This window comes from Vanellus vanellus (assembly GCF_965231255.1).
Source record: "Vanellus vanellus genome assembly, chromosome: 2".
Lineage (NCBI taxonomy): Eukaryota > Metazoa > Chordata > Aves > Charadriiformes > Charadriidae > Vanellus > Vanellus vanellus.
Window position 1 is genome coordinate 111760136 of NC_138906.1, and position 21405 is coordinate 111781540.

At 39.0% G+C, this 21405-nt stretch overlaps 1 protein-coding gene across 1 annotated transcript; it reads left to right on the forward strand.

The window, feature by feature from the left end:
• Positions 1 to 302: 302 nt before the first annotated feature.
• On the forward strand, positions 303 to 20464 carry FAM210A (family with sequence similarity 210 member A). Its single transcript, XM_082479546.1, has 5 exons — positions 303 to 374; positions 11395 to 11518; positions 12760 to 13232; positions 15365 to 15476; positions 18585 to 20464. Exons 3-5 carry the CDS (start codon positions 12784 to 12786, stop codon positions 18849 to 18851), a joined length of 828 nt encoding a protein of 275 aa, XP_082335672.1. The 5' UTR covers positions 303 to 374; positions 11395 to 11518; positions 12760 to 12783; the 3' UTR covers positions 18852 to 20464.
• Positions 20465 to 21405: the final 941 nt, after the last annotated feature.

Consider the following 21405-nt stretch of genomic DNA (forward strand, 5'->3'; position numbering starts at 1 on the left):
CCCACAGCGCGGCGGCAGGAATGGTAGCGTCATATCCGGTGGGGGAGTGCTGGAGAGGGGAGGGAACACGGCGCCGCACACGCGTAAAACGTGTCTGGGCGCCGCTCCCGGGCTCGGCCCGCAAAGGGAGAGGACTACGTGCCCCAGAAGGCTGTGCGAGGGGTGCGCGCCTGCGCAGTCGGCCCCACCGGGCCTCAAGGTGATGGTGGGGACGGGCGTTGCTGCACGTTGCCCTGCCGCGCGCGCGGGGCGGGTGAGGGGGAGGTGAAGGGTGGGCAGTGCGCGCGCGCGTGGTAGCGGCCGTTGGTCAACCGCCGCTCGGCTCGTCTCCATGGCTCGGGGCCCGTGAGGAGGAGTGGTGGCTCGGCCACAAGGTACTCGCTCGGTGGGGCCGGGAGGGAGGGGCTGCGGGCGAGGAGGGTGCGGCGGCGCCTCCCGGAGCCCCCTGGGGTAGGGAGGGAGCGGGGCCACTGTCCCAGGGCCGGGGGGGGGAGCGGTGGGGAGCGGCGGGCAGGTTCCCCAACCGAGCAAGGGTGCCGCCAGCCTCAGCTGGTTCTTTTTGCTCTCGCAGTCCCGGGGGACCGGGCTGCCGGTGGCTGGGGAGGACGGTCCGCTCAGAGGCGCCGGGGCGAAATGCCTGCTCGGTGCTCCGTGCCTTCCTCCGGGTTTGCAAATTCCCGGGCCGTTGTGTCTGGCGTGAAACATGTCGGCCACGAGCCTCTGACAGTTGTACCGTTAAAGGGCTGTATTTAGGTTATGTTCCTTAGGGTGTTTCTCTCCCGAGACAACTGATTCCGTGCGCTTCTTGACTTTTCAGACTACTTACAGTGGCTGTACAAGTGTTTTCTTGTCTAATAAATGTTTTGCGTGGGTTTTGGTGTCTCGCTGTTTGCACGTAACAAATATGAGCAAAGGGCTGGTTTCCTTCAGAAGGAGAATCTCAAAACTGAGAAATCTGATTTTTGCTCCTCTTACCTGTTCACTGGTAAAATTAAGTTTTCTTGCTCATCTTGAGCTTTCAGCACTTTTTTCTCTTAAATTTTGTATAGACTAATTTTGGAGGTCTCTGAATCCATAGGAGGCAGTGGCTGGCTGAACAAGACACAACCCTCTTGACAAAGTTGCATAGAGTTATGGTTCTCGTTAGTAATCTGCTTCTGGTAATTAACTATGGGAATTATCCAGGGAGTCAGACTGAGAAGTCATAAGACTTTTTAGGCTGTTAAGTCAAATGTGAATTTATGTCAGATGTTATGAACTACATGTTCAACCTCATTTATGTCCATTTCTGAAATGCCTTCTACAACCTGACCTAAAAGAGAAAACATTATTTTGGACAGTAGTACATGAAGCATAGAAGTTCATAGAATTCCTTACCAAAACTAATTCTTAAACTGAAAGTGTTCCTCAATTTACCTAAACCCCAAGATGTTGTTGCTGTTACAAGTATAAACGTAAAATGATTTGCCAAAGTTTTCCTACTTTAGGGGGAGATAGGGAACAGGTTCCTGATTTGGAATGCATATTGCCGCCTGCGCCGCTAGCTTATATGACTTGCAGCTGCTTCTGTGTGGGAAATGCATGCACAGAGGATAATGTGTCCCAACCATCCTTCTCCTCCTATGGGGTTTACAGCAGGTGTTCATCTCCTTTTCTGTTCAAGTGCTGTTTGAGGTAAAAGGGGTATGACTGACCTCTGGCAGCATTATTGAATTGCACTTGCTGCTTGAGAAGCACTTCCATCAGGGAGGAAAAAAAAAATATCATTTGATGATTTGGGTAGGTGGATATCGGGTGGCTTGCACATGGCAAAAACTGAATAGGCAAATTCAGATTGTTAAACAGTATGTAAGGAATGTAAAAAGTTAAAGATTTGTCTAGCATTACTGTCTACAGGTCTACGTCACAGACTATATCAGCTGATAAGAAAAGGTTTGATCTGGTTTTGGTTTTTAAAAGCATCTGTGCAATTCTCCTGCTGTAGGTGATTTTTTTTCTCCAGGTAAACTGACCTAGCTCTGTGTGTATGGTTATAGGCTAGCTTATTAAGAAACTGAAGTCTGGTTTTGCAAGACAGGGGGTTCCTGATGTCCCCTTATCTCAGATAACAGCCCTCAGCTTGCATATTGACACATTTCTGGATCTGTAGGGGGTTCTGACTGATCTTGAAGACAAGGCCACAACAGATTCAATGACAAAAGCAGAAAAAGCACTGATTTTTAAAATGAAAAACTGCTGGTTGAATCTATAACATTCCTTGCAATTAGTTAGTTTTGCAGATTGGGAAGAAGATCCACCATAGTTCTTGTTGATGTTGATGCACTGTGAACCCAGATAGTTGAAGCTGAACTTATTTTGAAAATTAGATGCTGAAGCAAATTCAGCATAAATCAGCAATATTTCAGTATTAAGAATGGAATAAAACCACGAGAAGAACTAAGGCCTGGGCCCAAAACATGATTGAAGTCTTGCTGGACAGTAAGGTATCATCACAATAGATCATAAGGATTTTACCTTGATATTCTGATAGGTAGCTACCTAGTTCCATCACTTTAGAGCAAGGGTCAACCTCAGGGTCAGAGATTCTTAATGACTATAAAGTACCTCTAATAGATTCTTTGACTTGAAACAAATGGATTGTGCAGTATGGCAGTAACAACAACAACAAAAAATACTGCTCAAGTTACAGGACTTTTCCTTAATTTTTAAGCATTGGATCATGATACCTCTGATAACCAGAGATTATTTTTCATGTCCTTCTCATTATAGTAAAATTACAGTAAGAGTAGAAAGTTGTTATTCAGTTAAAAAATCCTTATGATTTATTGTGATGATACCTTCCTAAATTTTGTTGGTCTTGCAGGTACCAGTACAGGTGTGTTAAGTCCAACATACTTCATTCATATTAAGTCAAGAATGTATCGCTTCAAACTGTCAGGACAATTGTCATTTAACCAGGTGTTAGTAGGCCAGTTTGGTGTGCCTCATTATGTCAGTCCTCCCACCTTCTGTCAGTTTTAGTAAGTAAGTAGTTAAGGATAGCAGTAATTTTTCCTTTAAGGCACTGGAATTATACAATAGGGCTTTACCCTGGTTGGTATCTAGACTTCTGCAGCACAAATTGTAATCATCTGTGTTCTCGTGAACTCTGCCTTTCCTCTAAACAGCTCCAATCCTTTCTACCCCAGTGCCTTCCATCATTCAGTTCTCCCTGCATCATCTTCAAACTAGCTACCTGTTGTATGAGTCAACAAAAAATGAAAATTTCTTATTATGTTTCCAGACACGACACTGCTCCTTCTAAATAAAGACATCTGAATGGTAAAACTAGGTCTTACTCTGTGCATATCAGAAAATGAAAGTACTACTTAATTGGGTGGTAAATTTTAATTCCGTGGATCTACTGTTTGATCTTGCCCAAAAACTGACCTTGACCATGTGTAACAGTTCTTATATAAACAAAACAAGTTGCATGGCTGTGATTGTGGCTTTGTAGACCATTGTAGCAGGTGATCCCCTGCAGCTCTCTAGAGCTTGTGTAGTCTGTCCTTGCAGAGAGGAATGGGGGTTAATACAGTCAGTTGCTCATGAACAGATTATAAAACACAGCAGTAGTTTGTGTTTTTTTCAAACAGATGGATTTTTTTTTTTGCTTTAAATAAAAAGACATGAGTGGCTTTACAGCATTTGTAGAAGTCTCTTCCAAAAGTGGCTGATGGAAGAGTGGAGTAGAACATGAGGGCACTTATCTTTTAACTGTAATAGTAGTGCTTAGCCCCAGCATGTGCCAGTCGGTTCACTATTTGGTCTTAATATTTTGTGGATTTAAAAGCTGATTTTGCTGATGTTAAAATTAGGAGGCATCTTTTCCTTTGTGATGTCTGAGGCCATAGGTTAGTACTTTCTGATGGAGGGATGTTTCTGTGCTGCAACACAAACCTTGGGCATGAAGCAATGAGATGATCACATCTGATAGAATGCAGTGTGCTTTCAAAGGTTGCAGTGTTGCAGTCACAAGATTCCTTTCTCAATCTGAATACAGCAATGTAGTAAATCCGCTACTTCAGACTGTAAGCAGGAGCATTATTAGGGTCCTGGTACTTCAGTAACATCAGAGTTCTTTCTGGTGCAAAGATGCAGCTCTGTGAGTCTGGTGTTCTTTTGGACGCTTGTAGATGGTGTCATTTTGTTGTTTGCATGGCTGGCAACACTAGCAGTCATGTCCTCTATGCAAAAGGTAATGTGTAAGGCATTAAATTGAATAACGGGCAAGAAAGTTTCACTCAGATATCAAGACTTTAGTAAAAATAATACTTCTTTCATAACAACAGTTCACATTCATTTGTAGAGATGTGGGGAATAGCATTTACTAAAAATTAGATGAAGAGTGTAATTTTGAGCATGTGTGTGTTCTGTAAATGTTATGATCAGCCTCTTCACACATAATTTTTCAAGATATTCTGATTGATACTACACATATTTCCCCATATGGACAAGTTTGAATTCACAACAGAGAATTCAACACTTACTTTGAATATTTAGAGAAGATTTATACTGGAAGTGAATGTCTGCCAACAGTAATTCAGCTGAAAGATGAATGTTCTGGTTTTTTTTGCTGGGGAGAATGACAGCTTTTGGGTGTTTGAAAATGTGAAATAAACGTGGTGAGAGAATAAAAGAAAAAAATCTTGAACCCAATCCTTCCACTGTGAATGCTGTTATTATTGAATCTGAGTTTTGGTGGGTTTTTTTGGTTGGTTTTTTTTTTTTTTTTTCGGTGTGAGGCTGGTTTACATTTATTCCTACTTTGTTTCTAATTGTAAAGTTTCAGAGTTTTTCCTTGAGCATGTTTTTTGAAAGTCTTAGAAGCACTTTGGGTGAATTTGATGGGTAAAAGACTTGTTACTTGGTGGGGGTTAAGTATTTTGTAAAATTGTTACATAATATGATTTGCATTTAAAATATTATTACAGCCAGTGCTGTTGATTACGTTTAGGTTATGGATGGAAGAGACACAGATCAACGATACAAGACCTGCAAAGTTCCAAGGTGTCAAAAATGGCATTTATCAAGGCTACAAAAGAAAGTTTTTTGGTAGTCACAATGCAAGATGAGGCAGAAGGCTGTCCAAAGTTGATGCTAAGATCTAAGCTTAAGTGTATTCCTAATAAATGCTTCTTATAATTAATCAAGAGAAAGTATTTGAATTCCTAAGCTCTTATTCTGTGGTCTGGTCAAAAAGGCTGAACTTTATTTGGGTTAGCACCATTTGTTTTGGTGAAAGTCACAGTATCTGCAGTGTGTCTCCAGTTGTTTTGTTAGGGCTTTCAGGAATTTGTTTGTAACTCCAAGAGCTGTTTAAATTAAATACTATAATCTAAATTTTATATGTCAGCAAAGTCCTTAGTGACCAGAAAGATTATGATTTAAAAAATGAACTTGGCTACTAGAATCCAAATTATGAATAGCAGGAAGTCTTGACTAAGCTGGAGTTCAGTTTTGTCTGCAACCTTTTGACTTATTGACGGCTCTGTTAGTGAAAAGAGATGTGCACAGCAGCTCTGAACTCTAAAGAGAGGTAGCAGAACTTAAAAGAATAGAAGAAAATATAAAAGAAATATCTGAACCCTGAAGATAGAACTAATAGTCATGTTTCTAATGCCTTCTGACCTGTGTTTAAATGTGAAGTCATAACTCAAGATGCTCAGTGAAAGTTGAAAGAGGCAAGAAATCTGCCAATTAAAAGTTTGATGAACTATCAAGAGGGGAGATCCTAAGAGATTCTCAAAAAAATGTTTCAGTGAAGTGTAGAAAACTGATCTGCATATTTATTTATTTTGTTGTGGTTTTAGTACCTAACTCCTTACCAGTCCGTGTTTGGGTTTTTTTCTGAGGGAGTTCAAAACCATATGTAGGAAACTGCTGACATGAGGCTTGCTTATGTGCATTACTTTTTGCAGCCCCTTTTAGTTATTTAGTAGAAACTTCCCCCTGCTTTGTAAACAGCACCACCACACACACCCCCCACACCTCCATGTTAGCTGCCCTCAGGATGAAAACCCTCTGACAGAAAAGCACAACCGTTTTGAGGGGAATGAAATAATGATACATTGGGAGATACAAGAACAGAAGGGGCTATTAGGGGTTGCTTGGGAAATTTACTACGTAAGTGTGGAATAGACTGGAGAGAAAATTAGATCGTTTTGATCATTAGCTTAAAGTGAAAGGTAATGCGCAAAAGGGCATAGTAATAAGGAGATGAGTACAATCCCTGCTTTGAACTAACAAAGGGTATTTTAACATTTTTAGCATAGATGTATATGCCTATTTTTAAGCTTAGTTAACATGTAAAAGCATAGCATTTCTAACTTGCTTATTGCAGACGTATCTATAGAGTGACAAATGGACAAAAAATCAAATCAGCACTTTAAAAGGCAGGGTTTTTTTTCCCTTGACACGTGCCTGTTATTTTGGGGGGATCTGGAACCAACATAGATGATGATCCAGTAAATTTACACTTGTTAGGAGAAACCACGGAGAGTAGAGACCTTCTGTAGTATTAATATAAGATGTGTACTTATGTAAAAATTCAGTAGAGGGCAGAATGAAACTTCTGAACGAAGGAACCCAGCGTAGCTGTTCAGCGCTGCAAAGCATGAGAATGGAGTTAAAAGAGAGAATAGCACCAGTTATTAAAAACATAGTTCTGAAGAGCAGAAAGCACTACAAATGATTGTGATACTTTCTTTTAGAAGAATTAGAGAACATTCACACTTTTATATAATGCTTAGCTGCGTGCAAGCTTAAGATCTAATGCCTTCCAACACACAGGAAAATGGGAATACCACTGTCATATTGACTGGATGCAGATCAGATGTTAAGCCTTCTGTTTAGCATTCCAGATCTATAACTCAACACATAGCTATTGCGTTAGATTCTCCTTCTTTATTTGCCTTCCAAATCCAATGTTCAGACTTTCTAAATGTCTACAAGGACTTTTATTCTTCCTGAAGCTACTTTTTGTTGTGCTTTCTAGTGCTTAAGTATCAGAAGATTGTAGTAGTGAAGATTGCTGTGTGTATAAGGACCCTATGAGTGCTTATTCTACTTTTTGACTTCACTAAATTTGTTTCAACAAGAACAAGAGTAGCTTAGATAAAATAAAGGTTAAAAAGTTGTTGGTTTGTCTCCACTTATGTAAGTATTTAACTGCAGTAATATGATCAATTTAAAAATTATAGCATAGCATTTACTAAGTGAAGATATTATGGAGATTAGACATAATGGAAATGGGATGAGGCTAAGGTTTTAGGGTCATTTGTCTACAAGAGTTTATGCTTTCATTTGTTTCAATGTGATGATTTTTTACCAAGATCTTAATAAATTTCTCCGTGACTTATTTTGCATTACTCCCTTTAACCTAAAATGTGGTGTTATATTTTCTGGGCAGCCATAAATGGTAGACAAGATTAGACAGCTAGTGACACCCAAACTTCAAATTATAACCAAGTTTCTTAATTTAGAGTGAATAAAAGATTGTATCAGGGACACTGCAAAAATAGTGAAGGTCAAAATACAAATTCAAAATGCTCATTCATACACTCTAAAAGTACTAATACAAAGAATAAAAAGTTCCTATACACTGCCGTTTTCCTGTCCATGGACAGTGACTGCATGCTATGCTGAACTGTTGTAGTTACTAAGAGCTTTATAGTTATATTTTACATTGAGTTTAGGGGAAATGTGTATTGCGCTATTATTAAAATTATTTTTAAATGTGTTCCCAGCTTTTTAGGCAACCCATATATGTTTTCTGTTCAGTTGTTTTTTTCTTATTTTGGTTTATTAGCTTGGCAAGATGCTTTTTTTAAAAAATATACTGTCAGTAAGTTCTTGAAAAGAACAATTTAAATCTGAAAACAAGAAAACAAGTTTTGATTTTTTTAAATTATATTTAGTAAAAATGTAAGCAATACAGTGGGGTTTTTTATTAAACTGAACTGTTTGGATGAAACCTCTGTATGCTTGCTTTTTATGCAATCCGAAAGGTGAGCTGGAAATGATTTCTGAAAACTTGGTTTGTGTCCTTTTAAAATTCTTCTGTATATACAACACAACCCTCAAAGTTTGCTTGATTTTACAATAAAAATGACAAGAATGTAAATTAATTCTCTGGTTTCATAGAAAGGTGCCTTGGGAGTGGAGAAAACTCGTGGATTTTCACTGGGAACTCTCCTGTGGTATAATTAATGTTCTTTTTTTAAATAGTAACAGAACAAGTAAAAATGCTTTAAATTCATCCATATTTACATACTGTGTCCAGAGCGTTTCTGATAGAAGTGTAGGCTACATATACTATACCTGCAGTTCCCTCAGGTGCTTTCTGACCTCTTTTGCAAAAGAATTTACACTAAAGTTTTTGCCATCTTATCCACCCCCATTCTTGTATTTTAATTGCTCTGGTAGCTCAAAAACAGTTAATTATAACAGGATCACTCGTTATACAAATTATCCTGTTGAAAGTTTCATCTGACAGCATCTCTGGCATTATTTCTCTTTCCAGCAGCAGATATCCACAGAAGCCTTTGCTGTACCTATATTGGCCTGGCTTGTTACTTCTGTGTTTTCCAATGATGCCCTGTTTCTTTTTTGCATAAAATGTTAGCACACATCCAAGCCCATGAATTTGTGGTAGTCACATAGACCAACTTTGATATTAAAAGATTCCGAACTTTTGTTGTCCCCAGGAACAAAAGCAAGTCTAATCTCTACTTCCTAGTAATCATTGGAAGGAAAAGGTTTAGCAGAGCAAATGCAAGAGAGAGGGTGCTCCTGCAGTACATCAGGTTTATGTCAAAGCTGATCTAAATTATAACAGAAGTACAAAAGTTTGCTAAACAAAACTTCTAGCAATGTAATGAGATGCTGATCTATACTTTTCCTCAAGAGGCCACTAGAGCACTTCCTTTATGTCAGAGGGCTTGTTAATAGCTTGCCATGAGACAGACGTGCCTTCAGGAACTAAATTGATGTCCAAGAATCCCAACCAGGAGTATGTCCTGAACAGCCAAGATCTCTTCAGCTCAGTTTACAGCCAGCTGGAGATACTACTAAATAGTTAGCCAGAACATGACAGCACTGAAGAGGAGGCCTTATCCCAGAAGTGTTTATATATCGATTCTTAGAGCAGAGAACAGCTATATTTGTCCTTAGACATGTCCTTTTTTTTTTTTTTCCCTCATGGAATTTTTGACAAAGGTAATGTAGAAATTGAAGATGCTTTAAAACACCTGCCACCGGCCCCCACAAAATTCTCATACCACAGACCAGCTGCTTTTCCACCTTCATAGCTGAAGGCTCTAGCTTCTGTCCTTTTTTGTCCCTTTGCAGCATTGTGCAACAGCATGAAAAAAAAAAATGAAATGCACTAAAATGAAGAAGCAACTTTTGAAAAGTCGCTAGGTGCAATTGTGGATACCATTTAGGTTTCTGTCCTGACTTCCTTAGAATCTGAGTTGTTTTAACTACCTAAAGTTACAGGGACAATTGTATATCTTACAGCTCCAGTAATTTCTTTAAGAAAAATATTAAAGAATAAAATTGTGCCTCAAATCTATAGGCTGACACATTTTCTCCCGCTGCCTGTTGAGTACACAGGGTACTAGGAACTTCCTTTCACTAATTGCATCTTCAAGGGCAGATTTCTCTGTATTCATCTCATGTTTTAGAGGGATGAAACAACTACAGTTTTATTTCTTTGAACCTCCAACCATATTTATTGTGCACTGAGTTGTCTGTCCTGTTTAAGATTTGGTTGCAATGTTGAGCCAAGTAATTAAAATATTATAATTGAGCAGCTGTACCTATGACCCCTTTAACAATATTAATTTCTTTAAAATCAATTCACAAAGTATATGCTATATTAATTTAGTATTTTATTCATTTACCTTTCCTACCTCCTGCTGTAACCATTACAATACTTCCTTCATTTAGTCTGGTAGTGCTGCTGGACAGTAGCATAATCTTCAGCTTACTGACATTTCAAAAGTTTCTCCTTTGTTCGTTTAGATAGAGCACCTACCTATGAAACACAGTAGGATCATTAGGAAAATTCCAACCTTCTTTTGAAAAACCTGTTTTCTTTTATTCTCTCAAACATAAGCACTAAGGTATCTTAGCCTTTTCTTATACATCAAGCATCTAGCAAAAAGCTTTTTTAAAGTGGAGAAGCAAAAAGCAAGTTCTTTCACAGAATATTAGCTAGAACCATACTATCATCTGTGCTTACAAGCTTCAGGACCTTTTCAGGATCTAACCTAGATGGTTAGAGAACCTTCCCTTTGACCAGCCAGGTCTTGCATCATGGAGAAAAACACTTTAGTTAATGAGTTCCAAGTCCATCTGAGGATATAGGAACAAAAAAAAGTGGTGTGGCAAGTCTTGTCAGTGGCCCCGGTAGTCCCCCTGATTTAAAGCCATCAGTGACATTCTATTCTTAAGTCTTATATGGTGCACCTAACTCTGTGAGCAGAGGCCTTGAAATTCATTTACTAATCACAATGGCAACAGGCAAGCAATCTAGTTGTCTTCTTCCAATTTGTTGTTATAATTTCTATAAATCGGTAAGGTAGTTGTTAAGATGGCACTCTGTCATATACCACTTGCATTTTGCTGAGTGTTTTCACTCAGCAAATTGCTTTCGGATCAATAGCTTTGAGAAGCAATTGCATTTGGATCTAAGAAGTCAGCAAGAATCTCAGCTTCTCATAAAACCAGAGATATCACAAGGAGTTACTACATCCAGTGAATTCTTACAGAAGTCTGACTTGCTGAGAGGCAGTACCTGTAGCTGATTTACTACTCTATAACCAGCAATACTTCTTGGCTCCCACTGAGTTCATAACTCAATGGGAGTGAGTAACTGCTTGCTTATATAGAAACTAAAGTTCTCTTTTCCCCTGTTGATGCAATACTTCCTGTTAGTACAAGTTCAACAAAAGTGTGTATCTGTGCTTCACATGCAAGGTAGAGGTTCCCAGGGAGTTTGAAACCATTTCTGCAATCTTTTCCCCACATCAAATATTGTAATTCTAGTAATTGTAATTAATTCAAACACAACAATAATATAAAAATACCTAGAAAACATACAGACAGGAATGTTCCAACAGATGCATTTGGGTTAGGAAACTTTTCTGTCTTGGAAGGAAACAGTAATTCATGATTGAGGAACTTATAATTTACACAGAAAAAATCTCCCATTAGTGTGCCCATATCCAGATGGGAATTTATACCAATAACTTCTTCAGTAAACAAGGTTTCAGGCTGACCAAAAATCTTAATAATATCAGTTTGCTGTTCTTGCTATTCTCTAAATGTTCCTTTTTTCTACTTTAGCAGAGTCATCAATATGTTCAAGACATACATTTGAAAGGTGGGGTACTAGTGGAAGAGTTGCAACTTTCTGAAGATACAAACCTTATCATACTTTTCTTGTTGCATATCTGGAAAGTAATAAAGGGTATGTGTGGCTTCATTATATTTTTTTTTAAAAACTTTTGCCTGTGCTGTGAAGTATTGATAATATTCAGCGGCCTAGATGAATTCACTATCAAAACATCTGATTGAAATACATATAAGGCTATAGGTGAAGGAGACGTAGACGTGAAGACGACAGTGGAGTTTCAATTAAACTTGAATGATTTCTAGTTTGGATCAAGAATTGTTATGATAATTAAAAATGTAAAAGCATCAGAAAGATTCGAAAGTTGTAATATAACTGACAACTGGCATTTGTTACATAAAATCAATTAGTGGCACTTTTTTTGGAGGGAAGGAAAATTATTTTTGTAACTTGCAGTCATTTTATAAAGGAAAGAGAGTTAGTATTTCATTCGCTAGTTCAAAGCATGCATATTTAGGGGGGAAAAAATGACTTCTTGATATCTATACATGCCAAACAAAATTCCTTTCTTCTTCTGTGGGGTATCTTTCAATGGTTCGTTTAAACTTTCAGGAGTAACTGTTAAGTATTCAAAATCATAAAGTTAACTGGGTTATCCACAGTTTTAAAATATTCTTGGCATTTTAATATTTCTGAAGTTGCAGTTCAGTTTTGTTCCAATTAATACATGACATCCCCCTTCCTAACAGATGTATACTGGCAGGCTGTTATGGTTAGGTTTGTTGCTATTAAGGCTATTGATTATTTGTTGATTATGAATAATAATCATTATTATTTATTTTTAACTGTATGAACTTTTAGTTCAAAATAGTATAGAACATGAAAAATTATACCAAAACTAAAAATGTATTGACACCAAAAATTAATTTTAATTGCACTTAAGTGTGTTCATACTACATTTGCATAGGCTCAAAGTATCACTCAAACTATCAGTTGCTACTTGAAGTTTCAAGGGTAACTTTTCAATAACTGTGCCACATTATGCAGATAAAAGAAGTAGATAGCACTAAATATCTAAAAATGTTTTTAGAGACTAGTTTGAGTATTTTATCTGTGAGGAGCAGAGTCTGTTAAGTGAAGGAGCCCTTTAAATTCAGAATGCTAGAGAAGTGAGATCTGAAATTATTTGCTTAATTCTAGAAGGTAACAATTTCTGCAAAGCAAGATAAGGAAAACATTTTAAAGTAGAAGAATAGAAGGCAATTTAAAATTTGAGAATTTCAAGTGGCATTGGAGCAAATAGAAATCGGATTATTGAAATGCAATTTGTTTGCTCTTTTCTTGTTTCCTCTCTATAGAAACCTCAGCCACACTTCATCAAAATGCAACGGAGTCTGTTACATACTGCATCTCAGCTGGCGCATGGGACATGTTTGGGGTTTCCTCGCACTAGTGTCTTTCAGTGCTTAAATGGACCATTAGTGTTGTCAAATGTTGGATGCAAAGTGATTTTGGCACTAGACCCTCCTAAACGATGTCTTCATGCAGGTGCAGCACACTTTGCCTCAAAGAAAAGTGCTTTTTCACCACAGCCAGCAGACACTCCTCACAAAGTACCAGAAGAGAGAAATCCTTTGACTTCAGCTGCTGATACACCCAAGCAGAGCCCTGTGGAGTCAAGTTCTTCAGATCCTGATCCATTACAAGACAAATCAATTAGTCTCGTCCAGCGATTTAAGAAAACATTTAAACAGTATGGAAAAGTCATGATTCCAGTGCATCTTCTGACTTCCACTGTATGGTTTGGATCCTTTTACTATGCAGCCATGAAGTAAGTTGATATTTTGTTGCAGTGCCCAATACTGCTGTTGAATTGAGACTGACTTTCACAGGTGAAAGGACATATAAGTTGTTATTACATGTTAAAAAGTGCCCATGCAATAGGGAAATGAGGCTACATTTTTAACTAAAGCTAAGATTTGTATCAAAAGTATATAGGATTCACGAGAGTGTCACGTATGGACTGTTGTCATGTAGTTATTGCTGTGTACCAGATACACTGCTAACATTTGAAGGAATGCTCATCTCCCCAAAATATGCATGGATGTAAACAGCATTGAAGTTATTAGTAACCTCTCGCAAGGTAAAGGTAAGGATTTTGAATCCTGATTACGAATTGCTAGGTGAGATCTTTATAGACTTGGGGGTTTTTTGCCTTTGGAATTGAGGGATATTTCACCACTTCCTCCCCCTTCTTCCCCAGTCCTCCCTCATTGTTGGACTTTCACGTCATCCTCCTCGCAAGCCATGTGTATTTTTTCCTTCTTTATTTGTTTCCTGCGTTTCTTGCCTTCCACTGAAAAAATTGCTACAGTAGGCCAGACTTTTTAATTGGAAATTAAATATTTGTGTATCTAAGAAAGCCCTATAAGTTAAGTATTCTAATTTTAGTTTCTTTCAGCTATAGCATTTACCAGATACTGTTCTGGAAAATGACCTTTAGTAGAAAAAAACTACTATATCAGCTATGAGCTGTTAGATACAACCTCTTTCATCTGAACTATCTGCAAATGGTTTGCTAAATATGAGTAAATGTTTGTCTCTGGATTGCTAGTGTTGTATATTTAATAATAGAAAGCATGAAACAACAACAGTTTGTGGCAGCAAGGATGGGGCCTTACTGCACAAGTGTTTGTTTTAGTTACTCTAACCAGCTGGCATAATTGCCCTTTCTAGGAGCTATAGATCCAAATGTCATTCTAAATTTAGCTCATGTCAGATGAATAAAGGTCTTGAGCTATAAAAATATTTTGCTTTGGATGAATCCAGGTTGATGCTTACATCTAGACATTTCAGATTCAGTGAAGATTACTTTTCTTGGAACACTTAAGTTAGCTGCTAAAATAGGTATTTGACGGATTAAAACAACTGAAATATTTATAACAAATATTATAACATAGCTTCAGTTTGTCATCCCACAGGAGCAGCACCCTCTTGAAATGGAAAAATAACTTTCAGAATGACTGCTCATGATACAAGACTAAACAATGTTGATTTATGAAATAACATGGTTAATGCTGTCTTTCAGATCTTATTAGGTCTCTATTTTCTACTCTGGAGGAGAGGCCTTCAGACTGTAGCATCTGGTAACTATTAGTAAATTACTGCCTGTTATTGTTCCTGGTGCTAAAGTGATCACATGCACAGAAGAATGATTAAAATACTAGGTAGAAATGGGTAATTTCACTAATAGTGCATCTCTAAATATTGGAAAGTCAGGTCTTCTATACCTGCATGTAGCTTTCTACTGTAATGTAAAGATGGGCTGTCTTTTTTCTTTGGTGCTGATGTTAGCTTCCCTGGTTTTCAAATAGAAAGAAATTGTGATAGAAGCTCCCTCCACCCATCTTGTCACCTTATATTGACAGCATAGATCAACTGGGCACAAAACCCCTGAACTCTTGTCCATATAACATGTTGCTTCATTTTCTTATACCGCATTCCATTTGTTTGGTATATTTTAAAGTGAATGGAGGATAGTGAAGTCTGGGTTCTGTGCTTCTGGGCATGCTGCACATTAGTCTGAAATTTTAAAAATAAAAAAAATAATAATTTTAGGCAAAAAAGAACGTGAAATTGAACCTGCGCAACTGGAGCCTGAGTAGCTGTCTTAGCCCCATTGTATCTGCTTAGCTTCAAACATAGTAAACTGGGGCACAGGTAAGTTAGTAGCTAATCAGCTGAACAGGGATAATATAAATGGGTCAGCTCTTGGAATGCTGAAAAGAGCATTAATTTGCCTATACATGCAGAAATATAAATCCTGTAAGTACATTGCATAGATGAAAAAAATACTTTGCTATCAAATTACAAAGTTCGTATAATAGAGTTAAAGAATGGAAATGGTACTGTAAATGACTGTTCAGGTTTCAAATTGCCAATTTTTTTTTTTCTCTTTTTTAGAGGAGTGAATGTTGTTCCATTCCTAGAGCTGATTGGCTTACCAGACAGCATACTAAACATCCTGAAAAATTCCCAGAGTGGAAATGCACTAACTGCATATGCATTGTATAAAGTAAGTATAATTATAGTTTGTAAACAAGCTCTAAATCTTGCCTGGTGAGCTAAACAGGGTTTATTTGTTTACAGCAGAAAGAATTAATGCTGTTTTCTCTCTTTGATAGTTAACACATACTTGAGCATTCATTTTTGTAGTAAAAATAGTGACATGCAAGTTGATATGGTCTCTGTATTCCTTTAAGGAGTCTATCTGTATTTCTAAAATAACTTTTGTTTGCTGCAGAAATATTGTCTGCCCTCAGAGATTTAATTACAATTAAGTTATTCCTTTGTATCCCTGACATAGTTAACAGGAATAAAGTCTAAACACCTTGTGATTTCCAGATAAAAGTACAGTTATTTTTATCCCAGAGGATTCACTAGTTTGTCTTCCTACCTTAGTTCTCCATCATTGTCAAGTACTTTCATTGTTCATTTCAATCAACTATTTACATTCAGGTTTGGGTCTCTCTTTATTGCTTTGTATGTGCACAATCCATGTTTGAGAAACTTGAAACATGTCAGACCATGCAAAAACAAAGTACTGTATTCGCTTCAAGTGTCACTCATCTGTTTTGTTTCCAAATGTGATATGCTTCGTATCTGTTACTTAAAGGGGTTATTTTCTCAAACAAAATGTGAAACCACTAGTCTTACCAATTATTCCTTGTGCCTAAAAGAGACCACTAAACAAATGTGGTTAAATATAAAAAATTTATTATAGCTGGGAGGTCTGGCAATGTTGGAAGAAACTTTCAAGATGTGGAAACCCTAGAATAGGTTGCAAAGGGAAGATTGTGCAGGCTTTACCTTTGAAACTCGGAAAGAACAGGTCAGTCTATTGAGAATAATGAACTTGGTTTGTTGTGTCTTGGATTAGCTGACCTATTAAGGTCTCTTTTAGCTCTAGTTCTCTATGTGCTGGTCCTAGTTTTGGGCTGAAAGATGCCTATATTCTTGTGAATTTTAGAATTTCATAGAATCATAGAATGGTTTAGGTTGGAAGGGACCTTAAAGATCATCTAGTTCGAAGCCCCTTGCCACGGGCAGGGACACCTTCCACTAGACCAGGTTGCTCAAAGCCCCACCCAGCCTGGCCTTGAACACTTCCAGGGATGGGGCATCCACAACTTCCCTGTGCAACATGTCCCAGTGTCTCACCACCCTCAGAGTAAAAAATTTCTTCCGAATATCTAATCTACATCGACCCTCTTTCAGTTTAAAACAGTTACCACTTGTCCTGTCACTACACTCCCTGATAAAGAGTCTCTCCCAGTCTTTCCTGTAAGCCCCCTTTAAGTACTCCAAGGTCACTATAAGGTCTCCCCAGAGCCTTCTCGTCTCCAGGCTGAACAACACCAACTCTCTCAGCCTGTCTTCATAGCAGAGGTGCTCCAGCCCTCTCATCTTTGTGGCCCTCCTCTGGACTCACTCCAACAGGTCCATGTCCTTATGTTGGGCGCCCCAGAGCTAGACACAGGACTCCAGGTGGGGTCTCACCAGTGCAGAGTGGAGTGGCAGAATCACCTCCCTTGACCTGCTGGTCACGCTTCTTTGGATGCAGCCCAGGATGTGGTTGACTTTCTGGACTGCGAGCACACATTGCCAGCTCATGTTGAGTTTCTCATCCACCAACACCCCCAAATCCTCCTCACAGCTGCTCTCAATCTGTTCTCTGCTCAGCCTGTGTTTGTGCTTGAGACTGCCCTGACCCAGGTGTGGGACCTTGCACTGGGCCTTGTTGAACTTCATGAGGTTTGCACAGGTCCACCTCTCAAGCCAGTCCAGGTCCATCTGTATGGCATCCCATCATTCCAGCATGTCAACCAGGCCACACAGCTTCGTGTTGTCAGCAAACTTGCTGAGAGTGCACTCAATCACAGAATCATAGAATCATCAGAGTTGGAAGGGACCTCTAGAGATCATCTAGTCCAACTCCCCTGCTAAAGCAGGATTGCCTAGAGCACATTACTCAGGACTGCATCCAGGCACGTCTTGAAAATCTCCAGGGAAGGGGACTCCACAACCTCCCTGGGCAGCCTGTTCCAGTGCTCTGTCACCCTCACCATAAAGAACTGTTTCCGTGTATTTGAACGGAACTTCCTGTGTTCTAACGTGCCCATTGCCCCTCGTCCTGTTACTTGGAACCATTGAAAAGAGCCTGGCTCCATCCTCCTTCAACCCACCCTTTAGATACTTGTATGCCATAATAAGGTCTCCCCTCAGCCTTCTCTTCTCCAGGCTAAAGAGTCCCAGCTCTCTCAGCCTTTCCTCATAAGGAAGATGCTCCAAGCCCTTAATCATCTTAGTTGCTCTTCGCTGGATTCGCTCCAGCAGTTCCCTGTCCCTCTTGAACTGGGGAGCCCAAAACTGGACACAGTATTCCAGTTGTGGCCTCACCAGTGCAGAGTAGAGGGGGAGAATGACCTCCCTCGACCTCCTGGCCACACTCTTCCCTATGCAGCCCAGGATTCCATTGGCCTTTTTGGCGACAAGGGCACATTGCAATCCCAACATCCATGTCACCAACAAAGATATTAAACAGCACTGGTCTCAGTACTGACCCCTGAGGAACACCACTCATCACTGGTCACCACTTGGACATCAGGCCATTGACCGCAACTCTTTAAATGCGGTCATCTAGCCAATTCCTTATCCACCGAGTGGTCCATCTGTCAAATCCATGTGTCTCCAATTTAGAGACAAGGATGTTGTGCAGGACAGTGTCAAATGCTTTGCACAAGTCCAGGTAGATGATGTCAGTTGCAATTTAAAGCATATCTTTTTGTCAGTATTTCCTCTTTGCTTATATGGCTCAGTGTTCACATGCTGTCTGTTCTGAATTGTGTTCTGAGATGCCTAATGCTTGTCCCACAAGCTGCACAGGGAGGGTTATTCTTTTATATGGAAATCTAATGTCTGTGCTGGTTTTGTGAAAAGGATACTTCAAGTAAAATGTATGCATTTTGGGGGGATGCACTGTAAATTGCCTTATTTCCTTATAAATAGAAGATCTTCTTAGTATCTAACACTGACCAAAATAAATTCTCAATATTAAAAATATCTTTTGCTAGATAATATTGTCCTGCTTTATTGATATGGTGTGTTCTTTGGTTGCTTTAAGATTGCAACTCCTGCCAGATACACTGTGACTTTGGGAGGAACGTCCATCACTGTTAAATATCTACGTAAGAATGGCTACATGTCCACACCACCACCAGTAAAGGAATATCTACAAGATAGGATGGAGGAAACAAAGGATAAAATTACAGAGAAGATGGAGGAAACAAAGGATAAAATTACAGAGAAGATGGAGGAAACAAAGGATAAAATTACAGAGAAGATACAAGAAACCAAAGATAAAGTTTCATTTAAAAAAATAAAGGACTAGGAGAGATGCTTAATTTTTGGATATATCAAACTTAGCACTTTAACCCTTTGTGAGGCTGGACATACAAAGTGCCCTTCTGAGCTTTTTTTATTTTGCCTTTTTTTTTTTCCCTTGTCTGGAGACTACAATTGCTCTGTGGATTTAAAAATTCTGAATATTCACCAAGGTTAAAGTTACCTAGGGGAGAGGTTGTGACAAAATTTCAATTTACAGAAGGAAAAGTTGAATCTCAGATTAGAAATTCATGTGTCTGTTGGTAACTTTGTTAGTAGTCACTCTTCCCTTTTTTTTTTTTTTTTTAATTCCCCCCTGCCTCGAAATGAAGATGGCTTCTTCCAAAAGCCACTACTTTATTCTTCCATCATAGTGCACAGCCATTATTCCATTAGAATGAATCAATGAATCATCCATTAAATGAAAATGAAGATTTCTCTACTGGGAAAGGTGACATATTTTGATTTTCAGAGTATGTGGACCCAGGCCTCTTCAATCGTGGTCATCTCTCAACTTGGAGGCAGACCGTTGCCACTGATACTGCACATGAAGGAATCAATGGATTAGCTACTCGGTCTGAACGAATTATAGTGGCTACATTGACTTCAGCTGAGCTGTGATAGTTTACAGGTTGAGATTACGAATCTTCTTTCTTGGACTGTGTATCTTTTCAGAAATCTCAACTGAGAGCTATAGGGAGACAATTTAATTACAGTAGCCATACTGTCAAGTATACTTTGTTTCCTAAAGTTGATTTACAGTAGAAAGTTATTAAATGAAATTAATCAATATTGTATATTAAAAACTAGGATTTTTGTATTATGTTAAAGTTTACAAAACTGTTCTGTTTCATTTTCAGAACAAAAAAATTCTGAAAGATAAGTACTTGAGAAATTAGTATACTAAGGGGCTTTTTAAATACATGCAAAGTTACAAGTTAAACCCAGAAGTTCCTCCTCCTCTTCAGATATCTCTCAGACTTCAGTAGAACAATTTAACTGAAATAAGCATAATTTCTGAGACAGCGATCACAGTCTACCAAACTTTTTTCACCCTAGATTTTCTTAGGTCAAGCAAATACTTACTCATAGCTGAAGGCTGAGATGCTGTCTCAGAGGTGTTGTAAAGGACTAAAGTTGTAACTGTTCTGTTTGACTGGGCAGGCAAACTTTTCTCATGGTTTTATTCAAATGTAGGCTAAATTGAAGTGTTTTTTTCATATTTCTATTGCAGATCTCTGTAGCAACTCTCTGCTTGTGTATCTTGTTGCAGAGGGATATGGGGAAGCAACAGAGTTGGACCCTAAGCATTGTAATTGACTAGAGTTAAAAGAATATAGCTGATAAAGCATCAGTTCTGCCTCACTCCTATGTCTTCAGTCAAGTCACTGTGGACCTTGCTGTGTTTAAGTGAGTTGAACTTCATTAACTTAATTGTGCAGGATTGATTACATACTTCCTTGCCTCTGTCCACATGTCAAATAGTAACTGCAATCTAATGCCTACCTCACAGGGATGTTGTGAGGAATAATCATTGTATATTCAGTGCCCTGAAGATGTAAAGTGCCATGTTTCTGATAAATATTATTAAAAAAATAATTCTGTGAACTATTCTGCTGAGATGAGAGTTACTGTAGGATTGGAGTTAATCATAGAATCATAGTGTGATTTGGGTCGGAAGGGACCTTAAAGATCATCTAGTTCCAACCCTCCCTGCCGTGGGCAGGGACACCTCCAACTGGACCAGGTTGCTCAAAGCCCCATCCAGCCTGGCCTTGAACACTAGATGGTTTTCTTTTTTTCTATTTTAGTGTACTTTTCCTTGCTGTCCCCTTGCACAAATTCTTCTGATGTTGGCATTTGTTCTGATTTTCTATTTTTGCAAGCAGCGTTGCCTGTGTCCTACAGTACCCTGCAAAGCCCAAAGTCTGCTGCAGTAATACTGCATGGTCATCCTCTCAGTCTGGGGCCAGATGTGGGAACCTCTTGGTGAAGCTCACAGGGTCCATCTCTTCTTTGCACACGGCAGGGCGTGCACAGGGGTACCTCGGTGTCCTAGGATGTGTCTGTAGCCCCAAGGCATGTTAGAACTTGTTCATTGCACACCCTTTTGGTACCCCCATACTCTTGCCTTTCCCTATGTCCAGCTGGCCTGTGACCACTCCAGCACTTACATGATCCATCACAACAAATGCTAAGTACAAAAGATCTCCCGTTTTAATGATGTGCAGTAAACTCTTCTGTGTGACCATTTCTGCATCTGCAGAAACAGCTTATAGTGGCTGTTGGCAAGTGTCTCATCAATGTACTGTTGGGTCAGTTTTACAGCATGAACAACCTCGAGGAGTTTCTGGGACAGCTGTGTCCTCAACACAGGATGTCAATTAACTAAGTACACAATTATGTGGCTTGATCTACACAGAGCAGGAAGGGCAGTCTTCAAGACTTTGAAAATCTGACCTGGAGAGCTTTTGTGACAATTAGTCAAATGCTTTGTTGTACTGGTGACCTTGTCTCAAGTTGGCCTCATCTGGAATCAGTGCATTGCCTCATTAGTGCGG